General features: G+C 34.7%; 1 protein-coding gene across 4 annotated transcripts in view; it reads left to right on the plus strand.

Moving 5' to 3' along the window:
- The window catches only part of Slc38a9 (solute carrier family 38 member 9), a 109,765-nt gene that overhangs the window by 47,904 nt on the left and 43,729 nt on the right, over positions 1 to 18,132 (plus strand). For 3 of the 4 annotated variants that reach the window (XR_007346352.1, XM_048800032.1, XM_015497297.2), the window contains exons 3-9: positions 2,608 to 2,740; positions 7,029 to 7,150; positions 7,289 to 7,352; positions 7,556 to 7,649; positions 10,907 to 11,077; positions 14,757 to 14,816; positions 17,903 to 18,097. Coding sequence is in view for 3 of the 4 variants with exons in the window: in XM_048800032.1 (XP_048655989.1) it covers positions 2,608 to 2,740; positions 7,029 to 7,150; positions 7,289 to 7,352; positions 7,556 to 7,649; positions 10,907 to 11,077; positions 14,757 to 14,816; positions 17,903 to 18,097 (839 nt within the window). In the remaining variant the exon portion in view is untranslated. The remainder of the gene's footprint in view (positions 1 to 2,607; positions 2,741 to 7,028; positions 7,151 to 7,288; positions 7,353 to 7,555; positions 7,650 to 10,906; positions 11,078 to 14,756; positions 14,817 to 17,902; positions 18,098 to 18,132) is intronic. The other variant, XM_048800033.1, reaches the window with a different exon arrangement.

Consider the following 18,132-nt stretch of genomic DNA (forward strand, 5'->3'; position numbering starts at 1 on the left):
GGGGCGGATCTGCCTCTCAGCAGGCCGCTGGGCCTGCTCTGTGGATGGTCACAGTTCCCTCTACCTTGCCAGCACTGGGGGAGGGGGCGGCTCTGCCTCTCAGCAGGCCGCTGCTCCTCTTCTGCTGGTGGGTCGCAGGCCCGCCTACCTTACAGGAGTGATTGGAAGCTCTGTTCAGCCGTGGGCCACTGGGCCTTTTCTGCCGGTGGTCACCGTTCCGCCTACCTGGCAGGCGCTGGGGGTGGGGGGCGGCTCTGCCCCTCAGCAGGTCGCTGGGCCTGCTCTGTGGATGGTCACAGTTCCCTCTCAATATTGTACTTATTAACTTTTTAGAAATCCATGGTTAGTTTCAGTCTCTGAATATTAGCATTCTTGGGGCACTGTTCTTGCAAATACGAAGAGAATGTCTCATCCCACAGATTGTCACGCCAGGTATGATAAAACCCTTTTCCAGATAGCATTTTTTTTGGGGGGAGGGGTACCAGAGTTTGAACTCGGGGGCACTCAACCACTGAGCCATATCCTCAGCCCTGTTTTGTATTTTATTTAGAGACAGGGTGTCACTGAATTCCTTAGCACCTCACCATTGCTGAGGTTGGCTTTGAACTCGTGATTCTCCTCTCTCAGCCTCTTGAGCCACTGGGATTACAGACGTGTGCCACTGTGCTTGGCCAGATAGCAATATTTAATATTACTTTTTAGTACTACTGAATGTCATAGTAGAGAGATAAATTCTATAGCACATCATAATGCTTAGGGAAGATTGGTAGTTATGTTAGGCTACCAAATGTATAAGTAGGGATTGTTTATTCAGCCTGTGAACCATTTCTGAACCATGTCTTTTCATTATATTCCCTTAAAATTTATTGATTCCACTTAATGCACTCAGCAGTAATATACTTGGGGTGTGTGTGTGTGTACACACACACACACACACATATATATATATATAAAATCTCCATACCCACATATTTGCTCTATCAAGTACTCTATGTACATATTTGTTGAATTGACCTAGATAGTACCCATAATATTTAGATGCTGTGGTGGAGAGTAAATAATAAAAGATTTCAAGATTCTTTATGCTAATATCTCCAGAAATGATTATACATATTTTTTCTAATTTTTGTACCGGGAATTGGACTTAGGGGCACTTAACCATGGAGACACATCCCCAGCCCTATTTTGGATTTTATTTACAGACAGGGTCTCACTGAGTTGCCTAGTACCTCACCTTTGCTGAGACTGGCTTTGAACTCGAGATCTTCCAGTCTCAGCCCCCTGGGATTACAGACATGCACCACTGCATCAATATATTTTAAGCTTTTTTTAGAACTATATGTGTAGAGTTATATGAAACCAATGATAGATCTCCTGGCTTTTTTTTCCTTCTTATTATTTTTATCTGTATATAATGTAATATAGTAAATTATTTACAGTTTGGGATACAGTGTTATTTGTGACTTCTAGGGGTCTGACAATTAGCAGAGAAATGCAGTCCTTTTGTGCAACTCTGGTCGTTCCATTTGGGCAGTATGTTACTGGAGGTTTAGAAAGTAATTGAGAGTCAGGTATGGTGGCACATTTTTGTAATCCCAGCTACTCTGGAGGCTGAGGCAGGAAGATCACAAGTACCAGGCTAGCTGGGCAACTTGGCAAGACCCTTTCTCAAAATAAAAAGAGCTGAAGATATAGCTCAGTGATACAGTAGTACTGCAAAAAGAGGAGATAGAGGAGAGAGAGAAATGGCAGGGGAAGGAGAGGAGGGGAGGGGAGGGGGAGGAGAAGGAAGGAAGGAAGCGGGAAAGGGAAGAAAGGAAAGAAAGAAAAAAGAGAAAGAAAAGGGGGAAAGGAAGAAATGGAGAGGATTTTGGAAAGAAACTAAAGGGGTTAATGACTGAAAACCAAAATCTGCAGTTGATTAGGACACAGTCATGAGAAGGAAATATATACATAAATAATAGGATAATAGAGTATTATGACCAAAATTCAATAAGAGTAGAATAAGGCAAAATGTCTTTAGTGTCCTGATGTTCCATTTGATACTTCTTTGGGTGAGTCTCACAAGGAAAATGGTTGAGATCATTAGTCCTTAATACACGAATTGAGAAATAGGAATTTTGTTTAAGAGGTAACCTTGTCTTATAAGGAAAGAGTAGGGACTCTTCAGTAGAGGGATATTTTTATCTGTAATTTCTCTGATTGAGTGCCAAAAGCTTTTTTGAGAAACTAGTTAAAGCTGTTTGTTTCTAAGTTTCATCGTTGAAACTGACAACTGCTATAATTCTTTTTTTTTTTCTTTGCTAAATTTCTTTTTGATAACGTTTCAAAATTTCTCTTTAATAATAAGGTCTTCCTGTTATGCCTCATCTGTTGGAAAATCCCTTACGATTAAAAAGTATGTTTAAAGTAAAAGTATTATGAGACAAAAACTTAATTCTGTGGCTAGGATAATACTTCTTTTGTGACATTTTCTTTTCCCACCAAAAGTGCCTTGCCTTTGTGCATCCCATTTCTAATGGAGGACAAGAAGTTATTTTCTTCAATGGCTGACTTCCAGAATTTCTGCCTGAACGTTTTTTGTCAAGTATATATTCCCTTCTTTAGGCCTTTCTATATAGAGCCCACAAACATCGTCAGCGTGAATGATGTCATTCAGAGGGTTAGTGACCATGCCTCTGCTATGAACAAGAGGATTCATTACTACAGCCGGCTCACCACTCCTGCAGACAAGGCCCTGGTAAGAGGCAAAGCATTACTAATCGCCTGAAGTTAAACTGAAATGAACAGTGAACAACGTAAACCAGGGCAACTCCCAGTTGTTGAACTTTTTGCTGGCTGTGTTCCAAGGACAGCATTATGTGAAGTCAAAGATAGTAATTAATACATGATCTACATCTCCGTCTAGTTTATTCTTATCTAACCTGGCATAGAGAGATTTGAAACTCTCTCTGTATTAACAACAGCCTGGGTTTTTTTTTTTTTGGATTAAATTCTGCTTATCCTCATTCCCAAGATCTCTGAGGAAGATAAATTACTTCTGAAGTGGCAGCTTAGATCATTGATTTAAAACATAAAATTCTAGTTAGTCTGTTCAATTTTTAACTTGGAAACTACAAAGGAAATTTAGAAATTTTTTAGAGTAAGAAACTGAAATATGTTTATTCATATATGTAATATTTTCCTATTTAGCATTTTCCTATTTCCCATTATCCTTTTTTGGATCAAAAACAGGAATCAAATGGCCAGATACTACAGAATTTTAGGCTTTGTAGACTACATACCATTGCAGTTTCTTTGTTTTGTCTTACAGCCATTAAAAACAATAAGAAACATTCTTAGGAAAGGGGCTATAAGTAATCAAGTGAAAGCTAGATTTGCCACAGTTTGTGGACCCTTGATCTTTTTTTTTGTTTGTTTTATCATTGTGGAATGAAAAATATGTAATTTGGTTTCTTATCAAAATGGTCACATACAAGATATTCAGAATCTTGAAAACTGAAAAAAGTGGGAATCTTCTAGGAGAAAAATATGATTTTTAAAATAGATATTAGTAATAAGAGGGAAAAAGGAACCACCATATGAGATTTGACATCACTTGAATATATCTATTTCATTTAATCTTTGCAATAGCTATGTGAGGTAAGTATTAATTCTCCTTTTTTATGGCCAAAGTAAAGACTTCCAAATGTAATAGGTAGGATGATTTTTTTTTTTTTCAATTTTGGGGGCTTCCCCTAACCCCCTCTAGGACTTTATATCCATAGTGATGATAAAGTCTTAGTTCCATTATAGAATTATCTAAGCCCTTTGAAAAGTACAAGTAATCCTCTATCTAATGCTCTAATTCACACCTTCTGAGAGCTGTACTCTGGGAAACAAATTTCAGAGATATTAGCCAGGAGTCTAGGCCTGAGCATACATTATTTGCTTGGAAATTAAGACTGTATTGTGCACCAAGTTGAATCCCTTTTGTTAACTGACACTGAGATGACTCTAGTGAATCAAAGTATATAAATAGTAATCTACAGTTCTACAATTAACAATATGATATAAACTTTTTCTAAATATTTTTAGTTGTAGTTGGACACAATACCTTTATTTTGTTTATTTTTATGTGATGCTGAGGATTGAACCCAGGGCTTTGCACATGCAAGGCCAGTGCTCTACTGCTGAGCCACAACCCCAGCCCCTGATATAAAGATTTTTAATGAATGTGTTTGAATATTCACATTCACCTTCAGAAGAATCCCAAAATTGGCAGGGCACACTGGCACATGCCTGTAATCCCAGCAGCTCAGGAGATTGAGGCAGGAGAATCTTGACTTCAAAGCCAGCTTCAGCAAAGGCGAGGAGTTCAACAACAACAACAAAAAAAGAATCCCCAAATTACTTTTCCTAAATATATTTTTGTTTTTCTTTTTTTCAGGGAATAACAATATAAAATCACTGGTCTCAGTTTTAGAGTTAAACCTTTTTGTTTATGAAAAATTTCCCATTTACCTTGATAATTTTATTCTATAATAGGAAAGGGAAGAAAATCATTGTCTCCCAACATCTCCTAGATCCTGGCTAATAAAAGTATAGCCTGCACAGATCGGTATTATAGTGTTACCGAGGGCGTAAAAAAAATGGAGAATTTCAGACCTCACTTCAGACTACTGAAGCAAATCTACATATTAAGAAGATCCCTGTTTGATTTATAGTAAATTCAGTCTGACAAGCACCACCCTAGACCACTGCCAGAGTGGGATCTACCCTTCAATTTTTTTGTCCCTCCGGCATGCTTTATGTCTCTCTATTCACGCAGTGCAGACCAGGCACAGGACCTGGAGGTTGTTTCTTTATATAGTCAGTGTAAGAACACAGCCAGAAATTGCCACTTCTTACTAATCCTGCCCCTTATAACTTTTTATTTTCACATTTTCTCAATTTGCTTTGCTAGCCATGGTGGTTTTTCTCCTGCCTCTCATGGACACAGCCCGTCCTTTTAAATTTTTACTCATGGCAGAGGACAACAGAATTCAGACCCAAGAGGACTATGGGTAAAGAGAAGGCTAAAGACCCTTTCCATATGTCTTTGTATCTCTGGGAAATAGTTGTTTTCAAAGCTACACCATGCAGAACACTGAAGATATTCTTTGCCTTCAAGACACCACCACCCAAATGCACATAAAGAGAAGAATGTGCTGGGCTTGGTGGCTGGCACACACCTGTAATCCCAGCTACTCAGGAGGCAGAGGCAGGTGAATTACAAATTTCAGGCCAACCTAGGCAACTTAGCAAAACCCTGTCTCAAAATAAAATTCAAAAGTGCTGTGAATGTAGCTCAGTGGTAGAGTACTTGCCTAGCATGCACAAGGAACTGGGTTCAATCCCCAGAGCCACGAAAAGAAAAAGGATACCACTTCTTCATTTTTTGTACCAATCCACAATCCATATCCTCTATTCCTATTGAGTCCTGATACTCCATCTATTCCATGAATTCTTCTCCAACTATTCTAGTCCCCATTATTGATGTTATTTGTTATTCCTATGGTACAGTATACCATAGAGTCAATTTTTATTATCTTCTAGCTTCCTGTCCTCCAACTGGAATTTAAAGTTTGAAGCCATATGTATATATACAAATACATATATATGTTTTTTTTTTAATTTTTTTCTTAAATGCTAAACCTAGCACAGAGTTGTAAATTTTTATTTGTAAATAAAAATTGCTAAATATAAAAATTGTTGGTTTGTGCATCAGGTTCTATGCCTTTTAGGACTGCTTTATTTTTATTTATTTATTTATTTATTTATTTATTTTTGTACCAGGGATGTTTAACCACTGAGCTACATCCCCAGCCCTTTTCTTGGTTTGTTTTTTTTTTTTTATTCTTTGAGACAGGGTCTGAGTCTGGCTTTGAACTTGAGATTCTCCTGCCTCAGCTACTGAGTCACTGGGATTGCAGGCATGCCCCACTGCACCCAGCTTAGACTGCCTATTCTTAAAGAACTATTCTTATGGAGATGGGCAGAATTGCATCAGGAAACAGTATTATTTTCCCTCTAAAATAGGAAGGTAGAATTAGGAAGAAATGAAGAGGATAACTTGGGAGCTATGTGTATAAGAAACATCTCTGTTATATCTTCAACCTCTATTGGCTTCTTCCCTTTTGCTTACATACTTAAAACTCTTCCTTTAAAATTTTTGTTTTGCACTGGGCATGGTGCTGCACACCTATAATCCCAGCAGCTCTGGAGGCTGAGGCATGAGGATTGCAAGTTCAAAGCCAGCCTCAGCAATTTAGTGAGGCATTTAGCACCCCTGGGTTCAATCCTCAGTACCAAAAAAAAAAAAAAAAAATCTTTGTTTTGCCTTTTCCTTAAGCCCCTTTAGGTTACCTTTTTCCTCTGTTATAAAGCATTTTCGTTTTTGTTTTTAATATTGTTTTTAGTTGTTCATGGACTTTTATTTTTATTTATTTGTTGGTTGGTTTGTTGGTTTGTTTATTTATATGCAGTGCTGAGAATTGAACCCAGTGCCTCACACATGCTAGGCAAGCGCTCTACCACTGAGCTACAATCCCAGGCAACAAAATATTTTTTAACAGTCTGTATTTACTATTTATTTCTTTACCATCTGTTGACTCCTCGATTCCTTATATTCTGAGATTCCCTGCTTGTCTCTTTGCTGAAAATATCCTCTCATCAGAATTCAATAATCATTTGGTTCTTGAAATTCTCCTCATTTAAGGCCAGTCTTCTGTATTTAAATTTCCTTAATCTTATTCTTTGCTGGTTCTTTTTCCTCCTTTCTCACAAAGGTGAAGAGAAAAATATTTTGACAGTTGCATAAATTTTCGTTTCTTTAGATCTACTACTACATTTGAAAAATAATTTTTTAATTCACTAATCAGGGATGCATACTGTTTTCTTTGTTCATGGTATCTAGAAACATGTGTACCATCATGTACTCTGATGTATAGAGTGTATCCTGTTTAACACATTTACTTTTTCTGACATTTCTGTTTCTTTTTCACCAGATTGCTCCAGACCATGTAGTTCCAGCTCCTGAGGAATGCTATGTTTATAGTCCATTGGGTTCTGCATATAAACTTCAAAGCTGCACTGAAGGATATGGTAAAAACACCAGTTTAGTAACCATGTGAGTAAAAATTAATTTTTGGAGCATGACTTGAATGGTATACAAATACAAATTACAGATTATTTTAATTTTTTCCTTAATGAAAATATTTCAGGAGTTTAACTCCATATTTTTATGGCTATTATTCTGTGTTTTCAGTTTTATGATTTGGAATACCATGATGGGAACATCTATACTAAGTATTCCTTGGGGCATAAAACAGGTAATATAATTTTTTAGCACACTTTATGTCTGAAAATGTTTTCTCTATTGTTTTATAAGAAATTGACATAAGTTTCATTAAATAGATGATATACATAGTTTTTGATTATCAGGTTTTATGATTTTTTAGGGTCACTTAGTATGATTATATATGAATTTATTCTTACATGATGACATGTCGTTCTACATTTTTATTTTAAACAGGCTGGATTTACCACTGGAATGTGCGTCATCATACTGATGGGCCTTTTAACACTTTATTGCTGCTACAGAGTGGTGAAATCACGAACCATGATATGTAAGAGTTTGACACAGTGAAAATAGATTATTGATTTGAGTATTAGTAAGTCACTTGCCATTGAGGCAGATCCAAATGTGTATATTCCACGTCTTTCAATTTTGTACTTAAAGATTTACTCCCCTAATTCACAGCTTTCAACAATTCTTAAAGTTTTGTGAACACATTGCCTCTACTCATCTATAAAAATTCTGGATTAGGGAAGATCTATTTTTTTTTTTTTTCTTAATGGAGTCTCATGATGTTGTTCAGGCTGGTCAACAGGGGGTTGATGTTGTTCAACCCAGGCTGGTCTCAAATTTGTAAACTTAAGTGATCCTCCACCTCAGCCTTCCCAATAGCTGGGACTGTATCACACCTGCCTATTGGATGAGGGAAATATCTTTTTAGGTCATTTTAAAGTAAGTTAGGACTTATTTCACTTGCTCTTAGTATATATAAACCAATTGACCAGATTGTACCTCTTGTTTTTTCCCTCTCTCTACTAAGCAGCTTTCTTTTCTTTTCTTCTCTTCTCTTCTCTTCTCTCTCTCTCTCTCTCTCTCTCTGGTACCAGGAATTGAATGTAGGCATACTTTATCACTGAGCTATATCCCCAGTCCTAGTCCTGTTTATTTATTTATTTTGAGACAGTGTCTTGCTGAGTCGCTGAGGCTGGCCTCGAACTTGTGGACTTCCTGTGTCAGCCTCCAGATTCTCTGGGATTACAAGCATGCACTATCTTGCCTGGCTTTAAGCAGCTTCTTTATTTAGGTACCAAATATCCTCTTAGCCACTTGGGGAGTATTATTTTAAAGTTTTAAGAGAAGATTCATTCTAGTTCCTAAATGAGAAAGTTTAGCCTTAGTTTGGCTCTTTTTCAGTTTTGACTGAACTTGGAAAACCTCTTTAAACATATGTAGTGACTGCATATCTTAATCCAGGGTCTTTTTAAAAATGAGAACATAGCTTCTCTGAGATCTTTCTGTAGCTACTAAAAAACAGGAAACAGGGCTGGGAATATAGCTCATTTGGTAGAGTGCTCGCCTCACATGCACAAGGCCCTGGGTTTAATCCCTAGCCACCACCAAAACAAAAGAAAAAAAAAAGAAACACCCATGGTACGTAAACTATTTCACAAAATTTAAAAGGATAAACTTGTATCAGTCCATTTTACAAAGTCAACACAACCTAATATAAAACCTGACAGTACCAAAAAGGAAAGAAAAATAGCCGGGCATGGTGGTGCATGCTTGTAATCCCAGCGATTTAGAAGGCTGAAGCAGGAGGATTGGGAGTTCAAAGCCAGCCTCAGCAACTTAGTGATGCCCTAAGAAACTCAGTGAGACCCTGTCTCTAAATTAAAAAAAAAAAAGGTTGGGGATGTGGCTCAGTGGTAAAGCACCCCTGGGTTTAATCCCTGGGGTTAAAAAAAGAAAAAGATATGGTTGTAAACTTGTTTTTGGTACTGGGGATTGAACCCAGGCCCTCACTAAATTGCCAAAGCTGGCCCTTAATTCACAACCCAAGTGGCTGGGATTACAGCATTGGCTGTAAACTTCTTTTTTTTTTTTTTTTTTTTTTTTTTTTTTGAGCAGGGGTCTACCAGGGATTGAACTCAGGGGCATTCAATCACTGAGCCATATCACCAGCTCTATTTTGTATTTATTTAGAGACAGGGTCTCACTGAATTGCTTAGCACCTCGCTGTTACTGAAGCTGGCTTTGAACTTGAGATCCTCCTGCCTCAGCCTCCTTAGCTGCGGGGATTACAGGCATGCACCACTGCATCTGGCTAAACTTCTTAAGAAAGCATTGTCAGATAGAAAAAGCAGCATTTCAAAAGGATAATATCCTATGTTTAAAGTAAGGTATATTCTCATAAAGCGTGTATGTTTCATTATTAAGAAATCCAATGTAATTCACTACATTAATTGAAAGAAATATCTGCAATTATCAACAGAATCCAAAACAGGCACTAACAGAGTTAAGTAGCTGTTCCTGTTTAAAATTCTTAAGTAAAAGGCACAGTTTAAATTTGTTAAGGCCTAGTGCTGGATCTGGTGGCACAGGCCTGTAATCCCAGCAACTCAAGGAAGGGGTTGAGGCAGGAAGTTCTCAAGTTTAAGGCCAGCCTCAGCAACTTAGTGAGGCCCTAAGAAACTTAGTAAGACTCTGTCTCAAAATAAAAAATAATTTTAAGAAAGGGTTGGAGAGACTGGGGTTGTACCTCAGTGGTAGAGCACTTGCCTAGCATGTGTGAGGCACTGGGTTTGATTCTCAGCAGCACATATAAATAAATAAAATAAAGGTCCATCAACAATTAAAAGAATGGAAAGAGAGAGAGAGAGAAAGGAAGGAAGAAAGGAAAGAAAAGAAAGAAAGAGTTAAAGATGTAGCTCAGTGGTAAAGCACACCTGGATTCAAGCATTAGTACCCAGACAAACCAAACAAGCAAAAAGCAATGTTAATGTCTGTTTATTCCCAAACTTGTACAAGCATCGATAAAATGCTAAAGCTATTCCCTTTAAAGTAGCAATGCTCCATTTTAATGTTTCCATTAGAACATAATAATGCTCATAATTGTTCAGGGTTTCTTTTGAGTCATCAAATGCAGCAAAAAATAAAAATAATCAAAAAACTAGAAAGGAATGGGTTGGTGGATATAGCCTGGTAGTGCATTTACCTGGCATATACAAAGCCCTAGGTTAGACCTCCAGTATCGCAAAAAATCAAAATGAAACAAACAAAAAAAAAAAGTGGAAGAGACTTAGAATCATATCATGAGCAAAAAGATTTTTATTAAAAATGCTAAGTTATTAACACTATTAACATGAAAGTAAGCTGCTTATAAGGTCAAGAATCAACTAGAACTACAAAGCAGGAAACGTATTTCATTCACAATAGTAAGCTTAGAAATGAATTTAGCAACACATCTGCTGGAAGAAAAATATAAAATTATATCTAAGAGCAAAGAACAAGATCTTAACAAGTAAGAAAAATAGACCATGTTATTATTTTAAGACAAGGTCTCACTAAGTTGCCTGAACTGGTCTCAAACTTGGTGATCCTTCTATCTTAGCCTCCTGAGTTGCTGGGATAATAAGTGTGCTCTACTGCCCAGCTTCTATTGTGTTTTAATTGCTATTATTTCTGGTGGTAAAATATCAGTAATCTTTCTAAATGTTTTGAGTTAATTTGGGAAACACAAATTATTAATATAGAATATGTGATCTCCATCTGTTTTTATTCTTTTTTTTTTTTTTTAATTTTCTCTAGCTTCATTGGATACCACTACCTGGGAATATCCAGATGTCTGCAGATATTATTTTGGTTCCTTTGGGCAGTGGTCAAGTCTCCTTTTCTCCTTGGTGTCTCTCATTGGAGCAATGATAGTTTATTGGGTGCTTATGTCTAATTTTCTTTTTAATACTGGAAAATTTATTTTTAGTAAGTATTGATATCATATACTTTAACACAATTACTTTCAAATACAATTACTCTTGTAGTTCCCGCCTTAAACTCTAGGACTTGGGATATTACAAAATAAGAAGTACTGTAAGTATGTAATTCTGGAAAATTTATGATTCAGTTTGTTTTCCATGGTTATGATCTCAAATATAATGTGTATGTTCATTTCCAAACATTAATTTTTGAGTAAACAATGTTCCTTCAAAGTATCTAATTAATATAAAATATTGTCATAACCCAGTGACTATTTTAAGCATTGTTAAAAATTTTAGTATTGTAGCAGAAAATTTTGTGAAAATCATTAGTGTTTGTTGCTAAAGAATTTGATGTGCTGGGGTTGTGGCTCTGGGGTAGAACGCTCGCCTAACACGTGCGAGGCCCTGGGTTCCATCCTCAGCGCCACATAAAAAAAAAAAAATGAATAAATAAAATAAAGAATTTGATTTGTAGATTAGGAGAAACAAATTTCAGTTACTTATTTTAAAAATATTAGAATTTATCTGATAAATATATTATTTATATACTACAAAATTGTAATTTGCCCAAGTAAGCTACTTGAATTCTGAAAAGAGTCTTAGAAATTCAGACCACGTACTCTTTATAATGTTTTTTAAGTTGGATAGAGGAAGTTCATCTTATATTGAATAAGATTCCAAATTATTTTTGCCTAATAATTGATAGACCTAAAACTTAGTATGTTTAGCTGCCTTTAAGTAAACTATATATTTAAAATATGGATTTACATGAAAGCTAGTCTCTCTACAGTATTTAAGTGAGGGGTCAGGAATTCTATTTTTATTTTAAACAATAAAATTAGCATTTTTAATTAGATGTTTTATTGCCAAACATTTTTATTGTTGAAAAATTGTGAAACATTTCAATCTACAAAAAAATGCAGAAGTTAATATAAATACCATTGTACCCACTAACAAGCTTTAGTGTTTTAACATTTGCCATATTTGTATTAGTTCTCTATTCTTATGAAAAAATCAAATATTACAGATATAATTGAAGCCACATGTGTATTCCCCTTCACAGTCCCATTTTCCTTCTTCCCTAAATTTGGTGTTTTTCACTCATGCATGTTTTTGTATTTTTACTGCATAACTATATGAACAACATGTAGTGTTGTCTTTCATGTTTTTAATCTATTCAAGTTATTTTGCAACTTGCTTTTTGTCATATTTATTAATACACAGTTCATTGTAACTGATTTATCATATTTAATAATTTGAATATACCCCAACTTTCTTATCCATTGTCTTGATGAACATTTAATTTATTTTGCTAGTACAAGCAACACTTTATTAAACATCTCTATTTCTGTTTCCTTCTTACATGTGGGAGTTTCTCCTGGCTTTGTAACTCTAAGACAGACTTCTAGAAATTGGAATATTCACTTTTTCACCTTATTAGAAATTGCCAAATTATTCTTTATCCTGGTTTTATCAATTACACTGGTACCAGCAATTATGAAAGTCCCTCCTTCTGTGTTCTCCTCACAGGTATTATGACAGATTTTGTCACTCAAGATCTGTTCATAAGGGGTAACACTAGGCATCTTTTCTTAATTATATAAACAGTTAAGTAACTTATTCATGTTCTCCCATTTTCCTATTGGATTATTGGTCTTTTTCTTTTTTATGGAATATTTTTATCCATCGCGTTGCAAATATCTTCTAGTTGGTGGCTTGGCTTTACTTTTAATTTCAAATCCATAATTTTTTCCACTAGGGTCTATGGACCTAACATTTTAAAATCAACTTGTCAAGGTCCAGAGAAATCCAGTTAGAATTTGATTGAAATTGCATTAAACTTTTTAGTCAGTATGCACTATTGATGCCATTAAGGTACTGAGTTTAGAATTTGATTAGAATTACACTAGATTTATAGGTGTGGAGAAAATTTACATAATTAGGATACTTAGTTTTCCTATCCATGATCATGGCATGGCATAGTTCTCTGTTTATATAAGCTTTTTAAATATCTTCTAAATTTTTCTTGATAAAGCTCTTGCATATCTTTTTTAAAGACTTTTTCCTTAGTACCTTAAATTTTTTTTTGTAAATGTGGTTTTGATTTAATATACAACATGTGCACTTTTTGTTATAGAAAATTTCAAACATACAAAGGAAACAACAGTATAAGGATCCTACATATTCCTCTCCTCTATAGCTTATATATCTCAGATATACTATAAATCTGTTCATGAATTGTATGTATATCTGTACTTGATATATAAAAATAATAAAGTTTTTTTCCTCCCATTGGGAGCAATACCACATCCATTAAGAAAGCATGATCCACATTATACACATTTGCCACACCAGTTCAACTATTATTTTATATATATAGTTCTCTTTTTTAGAAATAATTTATTCATTGAAATACTTGAATATTTGACTTACAATATTCAATGGATTAATGGTTAAATGGATACATTCATATAACCCACACCTCCTTCAAGAAACAGAATTCTATTTTTATCTCTCCAGAAATAATGATATCTCTTAATCATATATTCAAATTGTTTGTTGATTATAAACCAATTTCTGTATGTTTGAATCTAGCAAACTTGCTGAACTCTTGTTAATTCTAATAATTTTGTACATGTACTTTTTTTTTAACCTTTGTTTTTATTTATTTTTTTTATATGGTGCTCAGGATCGAACCCAGGGCCCTGCATGTACTTTTTGATATTCTATTTAGATAGTCACATCATTCATAAAGAAAGTTCCATCCTATCTACTCATTATTTTAAATGGTTTGTATGTATGTGCATACATTTATATTTGTATACATACACACATATAAATACATACAAACATATACATACATGTATGTGTGTAGATGTGTGTGTTTGTGTGCACCTAAATTTCACTCTTTCTTTATGGACACCAATCATTGCCTTTAGGGCTTACCCTAAATTAGTATGACTTTATATTAATATACCATGGCTGTATATGCTTTTTTCTTTGATACTTCCTTTAATCTAACTCAATGGTTCTTGGGAGTATAATAATTACTATACAGCCCTGGATCCATAAAAACACGTATTGTACTTTACAAAGAGCTTAAGTGATTTTTCCCAGTAAGTTTAGCTGCATGATTGTTGTTTTCCCTTTTTGCATATTTTAGAACTTTATGTAAAATGTAACTGTAATTAACACGAATATAGAAAAATAAATTGTACACATTATTTACATTCCAGGGCTTTTACTACTATTAATTTAGCCTTGTAGGTAGATTTTTTTAAAAGTATTAAATTATATAAAAATTTTCAAAGTGGGACTCTGAATCCAATATTATGATTCCTGTAAGTGACGAAAGCTATGGAAGGTGAAACTGTTAATAATAAAGTTGTGGGGCTGGGGTTGTGGCTCAGCAGTAGAGCACTCGCCTCTCAGGTGTGAGACCTTGGGTTCGATCCTCAGCACCACATAAAAATAAATAAACAAAAATAAAGATATTGTGCCCATGTATAACTAAAAAAAATTTAAGAAAAAAAAATAATAAAGTTGTTTTGGTTTAGTGTTCTAGATACTATATTACACATGATAGATAATTTTAATATTTTTGTAAATAAAAAACTTTAGAGGGTAATAGATTCAGCATCTTTCATTCAGTGTTAAGCTACATTTTTGTCTTTAAATTTTAGATTTTGTTCATCACATTAATGACACAGACACTACACTGAGAACCAATAATAGCAACCCTGGTAAGTAGTTTGGAATTTAATTTGGTTCTTTATTTCTCACTTTGTCCAAAAAGAATTTAAGCTAAAACCTATGAATTTATTTTAGGTAAATGAAAAGTGCAATATTATTATTATTATTATGTTAACAGAGCTGCTACTAAATTATTGGTAACTGATACATTTTTTAAAAAACTCCAAAAAAAGTTTATGTTGATGTGAACTAGTCAATAGGTTGTGTTAATGTGAGCTGGAAAATATTTAGTTCATACATATTATATATCCCTGATTCAAAAACCTGAAATTTAAAATGTTCCAAAATTAGATTGGGGGGCTGGGAATGTAGCTCAATGCTAGAGTGCTTGCCTACATGCTTGTTGTGCTGAGTTCTATCCCTAGCATCATCCAAAACAAAGCAAAAATTAGAGATGTGCAGCTGGTAAAATCAATGCAAATAATCCAAAATCTGAACCACTTTTGGTCCCAAGCATTTCAGATAAGTGATATGCAACCTGTATTATACAACACATAGTTAAGCTCAGAGTGTCTGTATTACCTGAATAATCAAAAATTTTCAAGAACTTACATCACGTCTTGGGTTAGGTGTCTAGAAGCATAGTTTTCAGTTTGTTAACTTAATTTTAGGTGTGTAATATTTTAGTTACTAATCTATAGGCTACACAGATTTGTAATTAATAAAATAATTTCCTGATACTGAAAAGAGACTAATAAAATTTTCCTCTAATTTATTTACTAAAAATAAATTCTTGGGGCTGGCAGTGTAGCCCAACAGTAGAGCACATGTGAAAGATCCTGGGGTGAATCTTCAGCACCACAAAAACATAAAAATTTTTAAAAACTAAAATAAACCCATTGTGGCCAGTGGGCTTAAACCAGTATGGAAATCATAGGGAAAATGAATGTAAACACGGTTGTAACCTTGTTGACAGTTTTGTTGTTAACCTTGAACATTACCTAAAGCTTTGTGAGTTAGGTTTCAGGAATGAAAAATTGATGCCATTTTTATGGAGGTACACATTGATCACTAATATTTATTAAGCCCAGTATGTGTCAGGAGCTGTTATAAGCACTGGGTTTATAATAATGAACAGACAGTAGTCAAACTTCTCATGAAGCATACATTCCAATGCTTGCTGTTCAGTGTCTTACTTTACCCCTTAATTAAGCCTGATTAACCTGTCAATTGTCAACTATTGAAAATGAGTGAATAACCAGCTTTTATTCCTGAGAATAAAATAATTCCTTTGAATTGCTCTACTAAAATCTCTTGTACCTTGTTCATTACTCCAGAATTTTCAAAGAATCTTGTCTTAAAGGAGAAAATGATTTTGCTGTATAGCTATTCTGATACCATTGATGGAAGTAGCTTATTAATTATCTCATAGAATTTCTTCTGCAGCAGGGAGTATTTCATCCATGAGGTCATAAATATTACAATTATGTTGATAATTTGTAAAGTACCATCAGCAAAGTCAGTTTACTTTGCATAGTGATAACCTGTGTTAATATCAGCATGTCTTGATTTATCTTTTAATATTTATTTTGAAACAGTATGGTAAGTATGAAACAACCCATCTTAGTACAAAATAATTGTAGCTCATATTTATTGAATATTTACTTGGCAAAGACATTGTTCTAAACATTTCACAGCAACACTATAAGGTAAACTGTTAGCTCCACTTTGTAAATGTAGGATCCAAGACACAGAGAAGTTAATTTGCCCAAAAACATCTGTTAAGTAGCAGATGTTTTAGTCAATTTACTTTCATAGCCTGTGCTCTTTACTACTACAGTTAGCAAAGACAGTTTTTTTTTCCAGAGCATAGAAGAAAAAGGTACATGTTAAGATGCTAAGAAAGAAAAAGGAGCTGGGGATATGGCTCAGTTGATAGAGTGCTTGCCTCCTATGCACAAGGCCCTGGTTCAATCCCCAATACCACCAAAAAAAAAAAAAAAGAGAGAGAGAGAAGATGCTAAGAAAAGAAAGAACAAGAGAAAAAATTAAATGTTTGGTTTTATGGCATACCAAAAAATAGGTAGAGAATAAAATTCATAATAAAATAAATGTTCTTTCTCTTTGACTAGTGATGAATATGACAGTTGCTGAGTATAAGTGATTTTTCACTAGTATTAAGAATGCTGATTACTATCAAAAGCTCTTTTGTGAAATTAGAAACAATAAGAATGATTTGTACAGTATCTAATAATAGAAGAAATTGCCACCTGTAAATCAATATTAAGAAAAAATACATTTGCTAGGCATAATGCTATATGTGCCTGTAATCCCAGTGACTAGGAAGGCTAAGGCAGGAGGTTTGCAAGTGTGAGGCCAGCCTAGGCAATTTAGGGAGATGCTATCTCAAAATAAAAATTAGAAAGATCTGGGGATGTAGCTCAGTGATAGAGCATCTCTAGGTTCTATCCCAGTACCAGCAAAAACAAACAAACAAACAATATGTGTGTGTGTGTGTGTGTGTGTGTGTATGCATGCGCATGCGCATAATACACATATGTGCACTTTACTAATTTTCTAGTAATGTCAGCCAGCTGTTGGGCTTCTATCAAGGGTGATAAACTTCCAGAATTATTTTGGATTGCTAAAATTCAAGGCTGTTAAGTTTTCACCAATGATTGGGTTTGGGAAATACCATGGTAGTTATTCTAGAAATGTCTGCTTTTTATTCCAAACCTGTATATTCTATTTGTATTAAAAGAAACCTACCCTTTGTCCTTTAATGAGTTAATAGTACAACAGTTACCCTGAATGACATTTTTTGTGTTATTGTACAAATAGGACTGAATGCCATTTAGTCCAATATTTTCTCTCTCACATTGGAACCAAGGGATGTTTGATGGGATATTTTATAGTTTTCAACAGAAATTAAGAATGTACCTCAAAATTTTCTAAGATTCCCTCATCTTTAATTCATTTTTAGGTGAAAAATTCCTAATGTGACTAAATATAATTCTACATTTTTGTCATAAAGGAGAAGCTTAGTGTTTAGTAAAAGTTGAGCAAATATCAGTCTGTGGGGATGGACATTTTCTACTTTCATGGTCTTCTCTAATGTGGTGTTTTACTGTTGCAGTGATTTGTCCAAATGCTGGGAGTGGTGGCCATCCTGACAATGGCTCTATGATTTTCCATGCCAATGACACAGAAGTCCAACAGTTTGAAAAGTGGTGGAATAAGTCCAAGACAGTGCCGTTTTACCTCATAGGGCTTCTCCTGCCACTGCTCAATTTTAAATCTCCTTCGTTTTTTTCAAAATTTAATATCCTAGGTAAGACATAATACTGTGTTGCGGAAATTCTGTGT

The sequence above is a fragment of the Marmota marmota genome, unplaced genomic scaffold (assembly GCF_001458135.2).
Source record: "Marmota marmota marmota unplaced genomic scaffold, marMar, whole genome shotgun sequence".
Lineage (NCBI taxonomy): Eukaryota > Metazoa > Chordata > Mammalia > Rodentia > Sciuridae > Marmota > Marmota marmota.